Source organism: Epinephelus moara, chromosome 19 (assembly GCF_006386435.1).
Source record: "Epinephelus moara isolate mb chromosome 19, YSFRI_EMoa_1.0, whole genome shotgun sequence".
In the NCBI taxonomy this organism is placed as follows: domain Eukaryota; kingdom Metazoa; phylum Chordata; class Actinopteri; order Perciformes; family Serranidae; genus Epinephelus; species Epinephelus moara.
The window spans coordinates 19108174-19124157 of record NC_065524.1 but is presented as its reverse complement, the minus strand read 5'-3'; the positions used below and the strand labels follow the sequence as shown (position 1 = coordinate 19124157).

At 42.7% G+C, this 15984-nt stretch overlaps 1 protein-coding gene across 24 annotated transcripts in view; it reads right to left on the bottom strand.

Annotated features, from left to right (window-relative positions):
- The window catches only part of dst (dystonin), a 121384-nt gene that overhangs the window by 71534 nt on the left and 33866 nt on the right, over positions 1 to 15984 (bottom strand). For 11 of the 24 annotated variants that reach the window (XM_050071942.1, XM_050071944.1, XM_050071948.1 and 8 more), the window contains exons 1-28: positions 14226 to 15395; positions 11118 to 11284; positions 10662 to 10774; positions 10391 to 10497; positions 10173 to 10292; positions 9741 to 9836; positions 9512 to 9639; positions 7875 to 7968; positions 7035 to 7189; positions 6477 to 6945; positions 6246 to 6374; positions 5555 to 5632; positions 5307 to 5468; positions 4911 to 5015; positions 4653 to 4748; positions 4440 to 4565; positions 4196 to 4348; positions 3950 to 4104; positions 3284 to 3410; positions 2998 to 3181; positions 2171 to 2328; positions 1908 to 2086; positions 1660 to 1798; positions 1380 to 1573; positions 1101 to 1263; positions 929 to 1012; positions 685 to 792; positions 492 to 590 (exon numbers count right to left, since the gene is read on the bottom strand). In XM_050071942.1, the coding sequence (XP_049927899.1) occupies positions 492 to 590; positions 685 to 792; positions 929 to 1012; positions 1101 to 1263; positions 1380 to 1573; positions 1660 to 1798; positions 1908 to 2086; positions 2171 to 2328; positions 2998 to 3181; positions 3284 to 3410; positions 3950 to 4104; positions 4196 to 4348; positions 4440 to 4565; positions 4653 to 4748; positions 4911 to 5015; positions 5307 to 5468; positions 5555 to 5632; positions 6246 to 6374; positions 6477 to 6945; positions 7035 to 7189; positions 7875 to 7968; positions 9512 to 9639; positions 9741 to 9836; positions 10173 to 10292; positions 10391 to 10497; positions 10662 to 10774; positions 11118 to 11284; positions 14226 to 14963 (4626 nt within the window). In that variant the 5' untranslated portion in view covers positions 14964 to 15395. Of the gene's footprint in view, positions 1 to 491; positions 591 to 684; positions 793 to 928; positions 1013 to 1100; positions 1264 to 1379; positions 1574 to 1659; positions 1799 to 1907; positions 2087 to 2170; positions 2329 to 2997; positions 3182 to 3283; positions 3411 to 3949; positions 4105 to 4195; positions 4349 to 4439; positions 4566 to 4652; positions 4749 to 4910; positions 5016 to 5306; positions 5469 to 5554; positions 5633 to 6245; positions 6375 to 6476; positions 6946 to 7034; positions 7190 to 7874; positions 7969 to 9511; positions 9640 to 9740; positions 9837 to 10172; positions 10293 to 10390; positions 10498 to 10661; positions 10775 to 11117; positions 11285 to 14225; positions 15397 to 15984 lie in introns of those variants that run through there. The other 13 variants (XM_050071965.1, XM_050071946.1, XM_050071952.1 and 10 more) reach the window with 4 other exon arrangements.

The window sequence follows — 15984 nt, the reverse complement described above, 5'->3', positions numbered from 1 at the left end:
ATCACTGCACTTCTGCCTTTAACAATACTTGTGAAATACTACACAAACTCCTGGAGAGGCTTGATTTTCCCACAGACCAAATGAGAAAGACTTACTGTCAAAGAAAAAAAAAAGAAATCTCTCCTCCCAGCAGATCACCATCACCAGCAGTAAGTAGTTACTGTACTTGCAGACATGAACCGCATTTGCACATTTCCTTTGCTTCTTTTGCGCAATGAAGCAAATGTCTTCACTTGTAATGAGCTGAACATACATGGCAATAGAAACAAGCCTCGGAGGAAGTCAACAACTTACAATGCACTATTTCTAAGTCAGGCAGTGAAATTCGTTGATGCAAAACAGAGGATCTAGCAACCATGCAAAGATATGAAGGTAAAGTCAATATAGGCACTATAAGTTTAAGCACCCACATTGCCCCAAGGGTCTAAATTGTGCTGCATAAGCTAATGTGAAAGCAAAAAGCCTGTAAGTATTGAAAATGTGGATCTCACCTCCTCGTCTTCAGTTCTCTTCAGTGTTTCACTGGCAAACTTGACATATTGTGTCATGAGAGTCACAAGCGCAGTGTAGCGGGTTCGGAGATCCATAAACTGTGCAGGACAAAGAAAAACAATCGTGTTATTGCGACGTACTCTACATACACCACAAATGTCCTGCTCTACCAGAATTAAATTGTAGTTGTACCTCTTGCTGAATGGCATCAGAGGAGCTCTGCATCCTCCGTTTCTTGAGAGGGGATTTGTGTTGGGAGTCGACCATCGCTCTGAAGGTCATCAGCTGAAGTTCATAATCCTGAAAAAGTGATTTATGTGTAAGTTTACAACACAGTTCCTTGGTCTTTGCCCAACAAAGCTTATTGACATTGCCATTGACTGCTGATCAAATGTAAAAGAGACACCAGGAGGAAATTTAAGATACAATAGCTTACCTTAATGGCAGATGAGTACTGCTCCGAGTGCTTCTGACACTCATCAATTCTGTTCTGTTTTTGATCAATTTCCGCAACAAGGACCTGAAAAACAGATATTTTAAATATATATTCAGACATCTATATATATACTTTGTTTATCTTATTGTAAGGAAGTTCATTCTTGTCACACCTTCTGTTTGTTTAACAGCTCAGCCAGCGCCTTGCTATCTTCAGGTTTGTTTTCTTGGGCCTTTAGCTGCTCTACTTCCATGTCTCTAATCCATTCATCAAGACTACTGTAGGAGTCTCTGTAGTGTTTCAGAGATTTGCTGATACCATCAAGCTCCCGAAGCCTGAAATTGAACAGTTAACATTGATGAGTACAATTATGCTTTTAATACTTGCACACTTTACTTGTAAATTACTTCTTCTGGTGCAAAAATTTAGTGTTAAAGTAATAAGCACTAACCTGCTGTCAATCTGGGAGTGAATGTTCTGCCATCTCTCGCTCAGCTGATCAGCTTTCTCCTTGTGCCAGTCCAGGTCAAAGTCACGCTCGTTATGTGCCTTAAACATGCGGTCGCTGATGACGCGTGCTTTCTGCAGCTCATCCTCCATGTCATGGAACACCTCCTGCTTCTCGTCAATCTCTGACCGCCATTGCTACAATCAGAAAGGGAAATGATTACTCAAAATGAACAAAAAACCCTGCCAATGTTGGTGAAATGTTGAATCCAACAGCGTATTACCTTCAGTGTTGAAATGACAGCCTCGATGGACTTGATGTCAGAGTTCATAGCGTCCTCCTCATAGAGTTTGGATTCGTAGGCCTTAACTAGCACCTCTGCATTCTGGCTGTGCCTTACCACCAGGCTCACTGTTTTCAGTCTGCCACACAAAGGGAACACGCCTTCAGTCCAGGTACTTTTAAAGCAAATATCTATCTATTAAAAATATTAAAATGCCACTATAATTACTTCAAGACATGATGACTTACTTGTCCATATAGATCGAAGACATGGAGTACACTTGGCTCATGTTCTGGACGAGGACGGTGAGTTCTGAGGAAAGTGTCGGCACAGAAGGAGAACCTGCAGCCTGTCTGAGGAACAGCTCGCACTTCTCCTTCATGACATCGAGGTCCTCCTTTAGCTTATTCAGTTCCGCCGTCTTCTTCTGCAAAGTGGCATGGAGAAATCAGGATAAAAAAAACACCAGTAAGTTCCTATATAAAAGGATTTTAGCTGCCCAGACGTGTACCTCGTGTTCTGTGATGCGCTGCAGACTCTGCTCCAGGTCGTCTCTCTCCAGCGGCGTGCGGAGTTGCCTGATGAGGTGTTCTTCATGGGCTTCTAGGTGCATTCGGAAGTTGCGTATTTCTGAGATGTAATGATTGTACACCGACTCCTCGTGTTCCTCTGTTTACCAGATTAAAAAAATGTACAAATAATCACATAAAATTTACAGAAATTTAATTGTACTCTTTTTTTGTAAAAAGAAAAAAAAATAAATAAAAACAATGTAAAATTTTGCTTGTATTGAGGGTCAAAACTGCATGATAAAACAAAGGGAACACTAAACCTACAGACAGTGTCACACACATTAACTGATAGCACTCAAGTGCACCTCTAGGTGGCATCATCATCACAGTATAACCCCAAATAGGACCTGTTGCAATGCAGCTAAATCAAAGGCACTTTGCGCACTGCTAAAATGAAGTCATACACGAAATGATAGGAAAATAGCAGCATAAATATAAATGCCCTCATATAGACGTAAATTTGTCTCCTATCCAACATCATAACATGTAAGTATTCTGGATTTTTTTCTCCAGATATTCCACCCTATTTAAAAACCATAACTGCAGATGAAAAACATACTAGTGTTTGCTTTTCATTCACACCAAAGCCGGCCATCTCTTTAATAACTCTACTTAAATTAGTAAAACAACAACAACATAATTCCAAAAGGCATTAACTTAAGGCTTAAAAGGCTTAAATAGCCATGTGTTTCCCTCGTGTGTTGTGCTCTATGTATACTAGCAGCTCTGTGTTGGGAGGGACAAGAAGGGGGGATCTGAGCCTTGCCTCTTTCTGCGGATCTGAGCAGTTCCTGGTAGTACTCCTTGCAGCCTGTCACGTCTCTCTCTAGCTGGGCACAGTCCGCCACCGTGAATATCTCCGACTCCTCGCTGTCTTCCAGGAACTCGTCGAAGTGGGACTGCAGGTTGCTCAAAACCTGCTGATGCTCACCTGGTAGCATGGTCTTAATCTGGAGAAATAACAGTGGGATTAAACGAACATGATCATCAAAACTGAGCATGATTAACGAAAATGATCATCAGTTGGTGGTGAAAAAGTAATTCAGACATACTGAGGCCACATTCCAGTTGCGGATGGCTCGTATGTCAGCCATTAGGTAATGCCAGGACACCACGCTCTTCATGTTGATGTGGGAGTGATGCCAGAGAGCCAGGACATTCTGGTACAACTGCTCGATTCTGCAGGAAAAGACAGACATAAATAATTCATCCCGTCAAAGTCAGGTCATTTGAAGTCAAGAGGAAACTTTACTTTAAAGCTTCAGCTGGTAACTTTTATAAAAAATAACTGAAACTCTTACTGTATCCTGACAGTAATATATAAGACAGAAAAATCATGTTCTTCTGGCTCCTCCAACGTGCCTGAACGAAAACAACCAATCAGAGCCAAGGAGTCTCTGATGCATGTCAATCACTGCTCGTGCACACACTGTGCTGCCAACAACAACTTACATGGCGAAGACAAATAAACAGAAGAAGACCTGAGTGAGAATATGCGTGGGGAAGTGGGGCTGAGCAGTGTGCACACAAGCATTGGCATTAAAGACACCTCCTGGTTGTGATTGGTTGTTTTTGTTCATGCGCTGTGGATTCTTCCAGGTGCCAGTAGGAGCCTTGGAGGAACCTGAATAACATTCTTTTTTCATAGATTACCTGTCTCGTGTATTATTGTCAGTATACAACCTTTAAAGGACACAAAATGAATCCTAGCATCTCACCTTGCAGCCATATCAACAGCCTCTTTGTTGGGTGGAGGCACAGTGAAACAGACAGAGGGCACCATGGCCTCATTTCCTGCTGGGTTGATGACCTTCCACTTGGCCCGGTGAGAGTTACTGGCCAGTACGCACTCATCATCTTTATAAATGGTAATCTGTTTATGGAGTGAAAAAGACACAGCATAACATGAAGATTTGAAATGAGATTAAATGAGGTGTAACATGGCATACGGCACCTATACATACCTCTATTTGACGATAATCACAGATGGCTTTGACAGGGATGGAGGATCTCACTGGGCTTTCAGGGTTCCTGGGCCTGAGCTGCACAATGTTCTTGGCCCTGCCCACTAGACCTGCTACAGTGCTGCGGTACTGAAGGAGCTGCTCTTTCTCATCCTAGGGGACACATCATACAAAAATAAATATACAAATATTTGCAGCCACCTCCATATGAACACACACACTACATATCTTCCTCTCAGTTTACCATGGACTCCTGGATGAGGTCCTCCAGTCTGTGTAGGCTGCTCGATCGATCACAGCTGTATTTTCTTTGAATGGCATCTTGCAGGCTCTTAAGGTAGTCCATGGACTCTTTGGCATCACGGAAAAACTGCACGGGGGGAAGTGAACCAGAAAGAATTAGATGTGACAAACAAAAGCACTTTGCTGCACTGACAGAAAACAGGCAGCAACTCACCTCAAAATAAACAGCATTCTCTTTGAGATGCTGCTCCACACATGAGCAGAGCTGTAAAATCCAGCTCCATTGCGTCTGCATGGCGGCCTTGTACGCCTGGAAGACACACAACTCATGAATAAGAAACACAATAGCCAGGTATAATTACCTGGAAAATTACAAGATTACAGGACTTCAGCATCTTTAATTATGGGAGTTGTATGCAGGGTGGAGACGCTGCTGTCATGCTGACCGCAGAGCATAAAACACAGGGCTTACTTCAATAGTGAGCCTGGCTGGGTGGTTCTTAAGCATAAGCCGCTCTGCCTTGTCCTGCACAGACTTGATCACTTCCTCCTTTTCATCCAGCTCCCTCATCAGGTCCTGTATAGAGACATTAGGCGTTAGGAGTATCTCTGGCATCCAGCCGTGGCAAAAACCCAGTCACTCCATCCTCTCACAGAATCTTATATCCTGTCTCGGAGTATGAAGTTAATCACTCAGGCCACAATAAACAAATCCCTTCAAGGAGATTATTGTTCTGTTCAATGAATGCAGCTGTAACGCAGCCAAACCTATACACCCAAAAGAAATGTCTGAACAAGCCCTTATTATTCTGTCTGCATGAAAGATTTTACGGATAGAGTTACAGTTAATTAAAAGGACTAAACATACAGCATGGTAGTCTCTTTTCTTGGAGATGTTGCTGTTACGATCGCTCCAGTCAAAGGCAACTTCCTCCTCCTCCTTCTCATTCAGCCAGATGAGCTCCTGGGTTGCCTGCGACACCAGTTCATGCAGGCTTTCCAGGTGGCTCTGTCGCTCTCTTGAACAGCTCTGAGGGAACAGGCATTCATGAAAGTGCATCAATAATTTATAGCATTTATGGCAGCACAGATTTTAGAGCTCAACGGATCACTTACCAATAGCCTTTCATACTGCTTCTCTAGTTTGTTCAGTTTGTCTGAATAAGTTAGTTTCAGTGGGAGGGTCATCTGAATCTGAGGAGGGAAAAACAATTTTAGTTCTCATATTTTCTCTGCAGAAACTAAGCAACCTATTCTTTATCTTTATGCAAACTACTGATATTTGACATTTGTTACTTTACAATTGTATTTCAACAACACTGTGGTTAGCATGTGGTTATGTTTAGGCACAAAAACAACTTGATTACGGTTAATAAAAATCACGTTTTTGCTTCAAAAAACAATTTTGGTGCCATAATCACGGCTGAAAATGCTGCAATGTGACGCTAAATAAACACCCGCTTTTGTTGTTTGTTTGTCTCGGACAGTGGTCTGCTGCTTAGCGGCTGTCTCGCCTAAGTATCATACCAGCCACCATCCCCTCCTCCTCCTGACGACATAGTCAGCTCTTAACACATGTAATCAGAACTGTCACTTGATATGATACTTATGAAACCAAAAAATGTAACATATCAGTGGTTTGCAGAAATGCACAATGCCAGCATTTTTTATCTGGCAACTGGGCTGAACTCATAGTTGTGGCAGGAAACTGCAGCACCATTTCAGACTAACGATAGAGTATGTAGGGTTGTTAATGTTTCCACTTAGATTATGAGAAAGACAGAGAGAACTTCCAAAACCTGCTTACCTCACTCAGCTTGGCATCTTTAAGACTCATTTGAAATTCTTCAATGGCTCTGTGTACACTTTTGTGGTTCTCTAAATGCATTTCCACACTTGGCAAATCTGATCCCCACTCTGAACGATCCAGCTGCACCTTTAATATGGGAAAATAATAATAAAATAATCAGCGTCTTATTTTAAGTGTGTACAAATAAAGCTATAGTGCATTATAAACACACTGATAGTGACTATTTACCTGCATCTCGTCCACCCAGTTCAAGAGGTCCTGGACAAATTTCATGTTGACCTCCTCTTCCGTCATGTTGGAGTCTGCCAGGGAGGATTTCAGTAATGGCTTGCGGATCTGCATGTGTTTCAAATGCCTGAGGCTGCCTGGGTCCATGCCACCACCGCTCCCCATGTAGCTCTGGACTGAAGCAGGCTGCAGGCCGGGGGTCAAGGCAGGAGTCAAGGACGGGGTGAGGCACGGTGTAAGGCTAGAGGTGAATGTGGACCCAGGGGTACCTAACCCCCCTGGGGTGAGTGCAGGAGTAAGGGCTGGTGTCAGGCTCGTGCTGATGTTCTGGGAGAAGCCGGAGTTCAGGCTCTGCGTGATGCCCGAGATCATCATTTTGGTTTGTTCTGTCGTCAGGGTGCGACCTTTGCTGTATACAGAGGAACACTCTGCTCGCATCGCCAGGAGGTCATCTCGGAGTTTTGACACCCTGTATTCAAAAAGTAAAAAACTTTATGAGATGTCTTCAATGTACGAGAGGATTCAGTTGTTATCTTTGATAGAGGATATACTTTGTACCTTTGGACCAGTTGATCTGCAAAAGGGAATTTCCCATCCAGAAGAATCTGGATGTCCACCACTTGCTGTCTGAGGATGTTCTCACACTCCAGAAGGTAGCCGGCAATCTCAGCTTCATGTAGGAACTGGATGCCAGACTCAAGACGTTTTGCATCCTTAGCAGAGGGGAAGAAAAGACTTAAAACTCAAGACAAAGAATGTACACTCAGTACTGTTTCATCACAGGACTCCTTAAAAACTTAGTATTTCACCCGGGGGCTTTGCTTTGTGTTATGTCGTCTACTGTTAACTGTAACTTGTATGCAGCATTTAAAATCTGGAGATAAAAATCCACTCAGATGGAGGGGTCTCTGTATTCTGATATAAATGTAGTATCTTGGATCAACAGATGCTCAAACAGGCTTACAAGAGAGACTTGTCAGTTTCCATGCAAACAGGAAAATATACAAATTATAGGAAAACATGACCAGTATATTCTACATGCTTAAAATAAACTGATCTCATATTGTATGCGTGTATTAGTCAGTCTAGTTTGCCCAATTTCCCAAGCTTTAGAAACAAAACTAGCTCATTCTTTGCCACTCAGTCCAACTTCTGATTTCTATCAAACTAAAATAATTCAGGATTTTTGTTCTGCATTCTTACAAAGGATCATTTAAAGTATCATATGAAGTATGAACGTGCACTTAGAGCAGAGGTTGAGACAGTCACAGAGCTCGCTGAAGGGTGCACTGCTGCATCCTGCAAAGTCATGCCAATCCGAGCCAAATACCAAGTTTTTAAGGAGTCCCACTTCATGACAACTTGCATTAAGTCAAATATGGATTGTACAAAACTTACAGACTGCAGGGCAATTCTTGCCAGTGCAATCTTGTCCTCTCCATTGACACAATCCCGCTGGACCCTGTTGGCAATCTGCTGCAAAGTCTCGAGCCTGCAAAAACAGAAAGATTCAGTTGTTACTTTACAGTTGTTATCCCTTTGATAAAAACAAAATCATCTTCACAATTCACACTGTAACCTCACCTGGATCCATAGGCAATGTTGTTATTGAGAAAGATTGAGCTGTTAATTTGTAACGGCTCAGTGTGAGCCGTATCATTGGAGCCAAAGCTGGTGAAGCTGCTGTTGCTAACAGACGAGAACCCGCCTAAATAGGCCATCTTACTTCACGTGGCAAACCACCACTGCTGCTGCTATTCCAAACCACTCAAAAAACCACCGCTGCATTTCTCATCCTGATCATCCCTCTGAGAGGATCCCAGCCTCGACCCAGCCTTGACAGTTTGACTGCGAGCATTCGCAGACCTAACTGATGGAGCGGCTTTCAACTTGCTCATATTTATAGCAGCGCAGCCAGGTGCGGAGCGTGTAAAGTGACTCCCACCCTGAAATAATGTGCTGTCCTTAGGGGATAAAAATTAAACAGCAGGTTGAGACAGTACGCCTTTGTACCAACTGAGACTGTATAAAGCGCTGCCAAACTGCTGGGATTGCTGTTTCTGCCACCACACCCCACATTAATGCTGTAAATATGTTGTGTTCATAGACCACGACAGCAGGAATGAGGGGGGAAACTTGTCTAAACTATTGTCAACAGAGACGTCTTTGGATTTGGCATCTAGTTTCCATAGAAATAAGATCTACGCTGCAAATAAACACTGATGAACAGAGCACCAGATAGAGCCCAAAAACGTGACAGAGCTTGCCATAACAAAACAGAAACTCTTTTTGTTTTTAGCATTTGCAAGTTTCTGCCTTTCTAAAGTAACTAGACACTCGATTAGTCATGATTTTATTCCTGAACTGAAAGCACCTATTTTTCTCACTGTTTTCTTACACAAGATGAATTTGTTCTCTCTTTATTTTGTCACCTGATCATCCAAGCGGAGCAAAACTCAACCTTATCATATGCAAACCGAGCACTTTGGCTGCAATAAATCTAATCAAGAAATATTATGTACAGCAGCTCATAAATATGTTGATAGAAATCACATCGTAGCGTGCAGCGGTTAAGTGAGGGGATTTCTTCTTTGATAAGGAAAACTAAACACTGACCCTCAGTGTTAGGTTGTAGCAGCAGAGACATTAGTACGCTTGCAATGTGATGCTGAAGCACTCAGCCTGCACCAGCCTCAGAAAATGTTATGCTGACTCATGTAGCATATTAGCTTCGAAAAGCAGCTCATGATCACAAAATTTTATGGTTCATTTGCTGCTGCTGTGGATGAATACACTGGGAAAATTTGCATCTATCCATCTATCTGTTTCTTGCTTTTAATCCTTATATTTAGCCTCAAACAGTCACACATTTCATCCTATCAAAATACAAGCTAAGTGTCTACATGTGTCAGTTAACTATTGACTTTTGGCTGACAAATAACCCATAATATTAGGTTATTAAGACCATAAAGATTAGACCTTTAAATCCCATTATGTGGAGCGAGGCAAAACATACTCTCACTGCCCTCACATACCTTTCCACCTCTGGCCTCAGGCTCTTTTCTCTCTCCAGCATGGCAACAATCAATTTACCCCATTCCTTCTCCACGTCATTAGGATGATGACCCGGGGGTAACTGAATACGCCCAAACTCGATCCACATCTGTCAGATAAGCCACAAACACAGATTTGTTAACACTACACTACCAACGCTGTGATGTGTGAATCAAAGCAACATGATATTCTGTTTTTGGATTTGCATACCTCGAGCATTTTATAGAGATTATTGATTTTTGTCTTCTCGTTCTCTTTGAGCGGGATTTCATGTTCTTTAAACTGCAGATACTGTGTATAAAGTGCCTGTAAAGGAAAGCAGAGATCATAATAAAAATGTTTTAATCTTATACAAAGATCTTTAAACATTTGTCAGTCCCCTTGTCTTTAAAACAACTGCGTAAAAGTGCCTGCACTGTTAGAAGCTATCAAGTTCTTGCAGCAAATGGATGCTGCACCTCTCTCACATCCATCAATATCACTTTAAGTCTCAGTTACAGCAGATAGAGGCTGCACGTGATCTATCTGAAGGAGACACTTATCCTCCCTGACGCTACATGCAGATTGTAAGCACTCCCTAAAATGAGGCAGCTGATGTTCAGCTTATGCAAACTAAAGCTAATAATGATAAATCTTTAATACCTTGAGTTCCACAGGGTTGTTGGGGAATGATCTATCTGACATTATGGCCACATTGTGTTTGATCCACTGGCTGAGGTATTTGATCATGTTCTGGTACTCCACCCATTTGATATCCACATCCTGTTCAGAGAAAAAGGATCATCAGCACATGATGCACCTCTCAGCACTTTCACTCAGACTGGGGTGGAGTTACTGGTGGACCAATGCCATCAACTTACATTAGGACTGATTCCTTCAACACCATCTGGTACTTTGGGGAAGGCATCATACAGTGTTGAGACGTATGTGATGACTGATTTTTCATCAGGGGTCTGAACGTCTACGTCTGATAGGAAAAGTAAAAACCAGAAGGTCACAAACATAGCAACGTGGCAGTGAGCTGTGCTCAAAGGAATTATTCCTCAAGCCAAAAATATCTCAGCTTCACTCAACATGATTTCAAAATGTTTTCAGAATTAAGCCAAACATAACAGTGTGTATGGATCTCACCTTCCGGGTCCAGCAGCCTGGCCACCCCCAGCTGTTCAGCTACACAGAACGCGTGCTCTAAATTGGACCGGTTGGCCTGTGCCGACACGCGGCTCATGTCAACCAGGTCTGGTCTGCAATGGAGAGAAAGAGTTAAGTAAGTAAGCCCTGAAAAACAAGGCATACCAACTAAAGGGAAAAATCAGGATATAGAGGAAGAAGAAGAAGATATATTTATTAATCCCCAGGGGAAATTCAATTTTTTCACTCTGCTGTCATACACACACAGGCCCGAAATACACACACATGCACAAACAGGACCTATCATGCATTAAATGGAGAGATGTCAGAGTGAGTGGGCTGCCAATGGACAGGCACCCTGAGCAGTTGGGGGTTCAGTGCCTCGGGCCAAGGGCACCTCGGCACAGTGTTTTTCTTTTCTGCAAAAACCCTGCAGTTCCTTTAGTGTTAAAGTACCTGTATTTATGAATGATGGCGTTAAATAGCCTCCCGTCCCTCCACGATGTTGTGAAGTTGTCACATCGTACACCTACGTAGCCCTCTGTCATCTGCCTGGACCAGAACAGTAGCCTCTCCTTGGCTGTCATGTCCTCGGACTCCCCTATCACATGGACCTCCGAGATCTGTCACAAAGAGACGTACAGGATATTAAATACAAGATGCACTGATGTAAAATGTGAGCTGGGTTCAGAGTAGGGCTGGGCAATATATCAATATCAAATTGATATTTTAATGAGTCTAGATATCATCTAGATTTATTTTCTATGATTTATATGTAGTGTCCAGGATAATTTATGGTCTATTACAACTCCCGAAAATCTATTTTCATACACTCCTTCTATTTCAACATTGTCTATCACAATTTGTGCTGGCTTATTCATTTTTCGACATCCAAATATTATGAATTTGGTTTTATTTAAATTTAACAGCTTTTTAATATCAAACCAACATTTTAACATTTTCACTTCTGTGTCCACTGTCTCCAGAAAAAGGCTTCATTGCAGTAAAGTCATGTACTTTTCTGAACTTACCAGACTGTTCTAGCTGTGGGTTTTTCATTTACCCACCTATTTATTATCTCCACATTACTGATGATTATTCATCAAGAATCTCGTGTCAGTATTTTGTGAAAGCACCAATAGTCTACCCCTCAGTCAACCCCCTTCATGTCCCAACAAAGACTGGACATTTTGAGCTCCACAAAAATATAATCTATTGTGCAAAGTGAATAAAAAATATGTAATGTATATATGGCATCTATTTGGAAAGAGTCAAGTGTGCATTAAGTGTAAATTGGGTAATAGTTTCCTTGAACACATGGAAAATGTCAGCAGGTCAGAAGTGTGAGATAGAGTTGTGTAACAGATGACTTAATTGTTTAACGACGTGTTATAGATTAAGACGACCTCAAACAAACAGTGCCACTTCACAGCACTGTTGGCGCACTGGGTTCAAAGCACATTTATGACTGTGCAAGAGTTTCTATCTTACATAGCATTCAATATTGCTGATCAAAGCCTTTGTTTTCCTGTGACACACATCCCAAACAACTAAAATGATGGCGACACCACATGTCAGAAATACTGTAATTCCGGTAACTTTTAAAAGGTTTGCGTCTTTTTACCATATCACAAAGAATTTTACGTCACAACATGAGTCGAACAAAACCAAGAAGCACAATAGCAGAGTGGATTTTACAAGATGAATCAACCAATGAATCAATAAACTAATCAATCAATCTTTTCCAGAGAGGAAAGCCAGCCAGCTCGGTGACATCACTGTCAGCCCAGACAAGATTAATGGAGACACCAATCACATCATCCTGAAGAAAAAAATCCCCACAGACCAGCTCATCCAGACTGTACAACTTCCAAAGGCTGACACATATCTACAGTCCAGTTAAGAGAAAGTATGACAGGGGCCGGCTGCACAAAACACACTTTTACCGCTGTAAAATCTTTTTTCAAGGCAGTAAATGAGTTAACGTTTTTCCTTTACTAAGAAAACCTTTTAAGGGAATCTGTGCAACTGTGTAAGCAGCACAGCTAAGTAGAAATTAAGCCTTAAATGTCATACTTAATGAGAAAACTTAAGGTGTTTTGTGCAACCTGTCCCAGGAGTTTAAGAGGCCACCGATTTAATCGTTTTAGTCTGTCCAGCTGGAACTCTATACAATGACTTTAACTGCCTTAGCCTCAGCCTTCCAAAGAACACACTTAATATAAAGATCAAAAAGTTGGATTTTACTGGACACTTTGACATGATTGTTGCATCTCTTTCAACTAGACAGGCTGAGGTTTCAAGAACACACCCCAATGAAAAAAGATATAACAGATCAGACCTCCGCAAAGGCCAGACGCCCTATCTTGCAATTTGTGTATCCACAATGTGATTCAGACCCACTCCAAAATCTAATGGGTTCTTCCTTTGCATCTCACACATCTGTCTACCAAGGTTCATGAAAATGGGCCCATAGTCTTTCCATAATCCTGCTGACAGACAATCAAACAAACATAACCTCGGAGGTGGGTGTAATACAGCTGAGAGTCATTATGGACCCACAGGCGTGAAAAGATGCTGCTGTGCTTTCTTTGTTTCAGCAAAATTAGTTTGGTGCCGGTAACTGTCCCCAGATATTTGTAATTATCTACCAGGGTGATTTCAATGCGCTGTACTACAGTTAATGTTGAACAAGGGAGATATTTCCTGAAATCAACAATAATGTCTTTTGTTCTGTCGACATAAAAATGAAGGAATGACACCACAATACAAACTCATTAACTGTTCCTGCTGCTGAGGAAGACTGACAATCACTGTATCATCAGGGGATTCTGTAATGCCTTGACTTTCACACAAACTCTGGCAGCTGGGGTAAACAAAATATAAATTTAAGGGGACACACAGCAGCCATACAGGGTTGGAGGATTTCATATATAAATAAAATAAGCGCCATTTACTGTCACACATTTCAGCCTCCTATAGACCCACAGTAATCACTATAATATCAAACAAAACCAACTGTTGTAACAAGATCACGAATGTTCTTTATCCCACAAACCAAAGCCCCACCGGCGCCTACATGACACTACCATTCTTTCTGATGCTGTTTAACCTTCACCTCTATGTCAACATAATGTTCCTGTCTCTACATACACGTCAAGCAGCGTAAATATTTGCACACAGGCTTCAGGTAAATAATGCAAAATTATGCAGGCAAAGTACACAATCTTCTGCACATGGAGATGCCTGTAGTGTGTATACATTCTACAGAGTGTGATGTTTGAGTTACTGTACGTCCAAGAATGAAGTGAACACAGACAGAAGGACAGCAGTGATGACATAATGCTGATTGGGTGTAAAATTATGTGAAGAGAAAATCAGACAAACAAGTGAACTGGCATTGCTCTAAAGAACTTAAGAATATTTTCATCGTAGTGCTACACTTCCATGATTTGAACACCAGCCCTGCAATGTTCCAGTCACAGTACACCCCCACTCAAACCCCTAATTAATCTATCATGAATCACACCAATAACAGCTACAAATAGCACGCTCTTGGTTTACCTCCCGTTCGTCAGAAATACATTTGGCAGGAGCAGGAAGATCTTCTGCGTAACCAGAGCAGGTGTGGGCCCTCCGTGTCCTCCTCCTGTGTGCCTGAGTGCCCCATATAATCTTGGCAAACGTTTCCTCACTCCCAGGTCTGTCATTACCCCTCAGAGTCCGCAGCGTGTGCTCCACTGCTCCAAAGCTGACAGCCCTCCTTAACTGGCGCTGCAGCAGCTTCTTCACAAGGAGACCATCCTTCGCTGAGACGCCTCTGGAAGTTGTGCTTATACAGTGAAGCTTTTCTTCTACACTGGACCTGCTTCTGTCATCATCCGTTTGCTCTATGGAAAACCTCCCCGGCCTATAAGGTAACCTCCTGGTTGTCTGATTACAGGGATCTCTGAGGATTATAACTGGTACCTCTCCAACGTAGACACCTTTGCTGATGCTGCCCTGCCTGGAAAGATGTGTCTCCACCTCTGGCGGTTTATCCAGCTCTGCTTGGGACTCCTCTGCCTTCCCATCTTGGCCACCTTGAGGCTGTGCACTACTGCAGATGGCCTCAGTTGTAACAGCCTCACTTCCAGGACTCTTGAGAGATACAGCAGGCTGAAAGTCCCCTGATTTCCTCTTCTTCCTCTGAAAATAGCGGCGACCCTTGCGCTCTTTAGCTTCAAGGCTCAGTGGAGCTTTCTTAGGGTCAACATAGCATTCCTCTTTAGGGCCTCGAACACATCCACAGATGTTTCCCATGGCTGACAGTCATACAGTCTGTTACCCATTGACAGTGCTGAATTCCCGACAGCAAGCTGCTTTTCAGGCAAAGTATCCAGTGAGCTCCGCTTGATCTGAAGAGCCACTATCCCATTGACAGAAAGCCATTTTCACGCTGTGCGACTACCACACAATAAACAGTGACAGACGAGCCGGCAGCCAGACGGAGAGCTCACTCCACTCACAGCAGAGTTGACTTTTTCCCTGCGTTGACTCACAGCTGAGAAATGGTCAGCCTCTCTCCCTCCCTCTTTTGCTTGCGTGCTCTCTGGCGAGTCTCTCCTCTGACACTGGAATCCTTTCTGACCTTTGAAACGTTTACCGGCTTCGCTAATCCAGCACAAACACCATAAATGCACACACAGACGTGGCCCATGTGCTTATAGTCCTCAGCTGAGCAAGAATGGGAGACTTGTGGACAGACCTGTTTTGTGCAGGTTACACACACAACATGACCACGCCAGAGACGCCTCTTAGGTTTCCTGATATTTGTGTCTGTAATCAGAGGTGGAAGGGAGGTTTCAACTGTAAGCAGATGACAGCTGATGGCCACCTATTATGCTGTGAGAAATTTTGGCTCAGCAAGTTTGGCTGCGCGAACCAGACAGAGTCCCAGGCTTTGAAAAACAGGACAGCGTAGGTCAACGAGAGCGGCAGAAGCACGGGCAAATCCGTGCTGGACAACAAAGTGCTTTCACTTTGTCTATTAATCAAGCTACGTACAATGCTGGAGCCAGAGATGGGGCGTGAGTCCAATGGTTTAAACAAACACTATTATCTAGACAGATCACCAACACCGCAGTTCACAACAGGGCAAATGCTCTGACCAGGAAGTGATTCACCACATAAAACCACATAACATTGCCTGACAACGTGTGGCACATGTCCACTGTAGAGGAATCTATCAATACTTTTATGACATGGCAAAAAAAGACAGAAGTGTGTGAAAGAGTAAATATACTGTCACCACACAGCTCCACTAAAAATAACACTGAGCCAA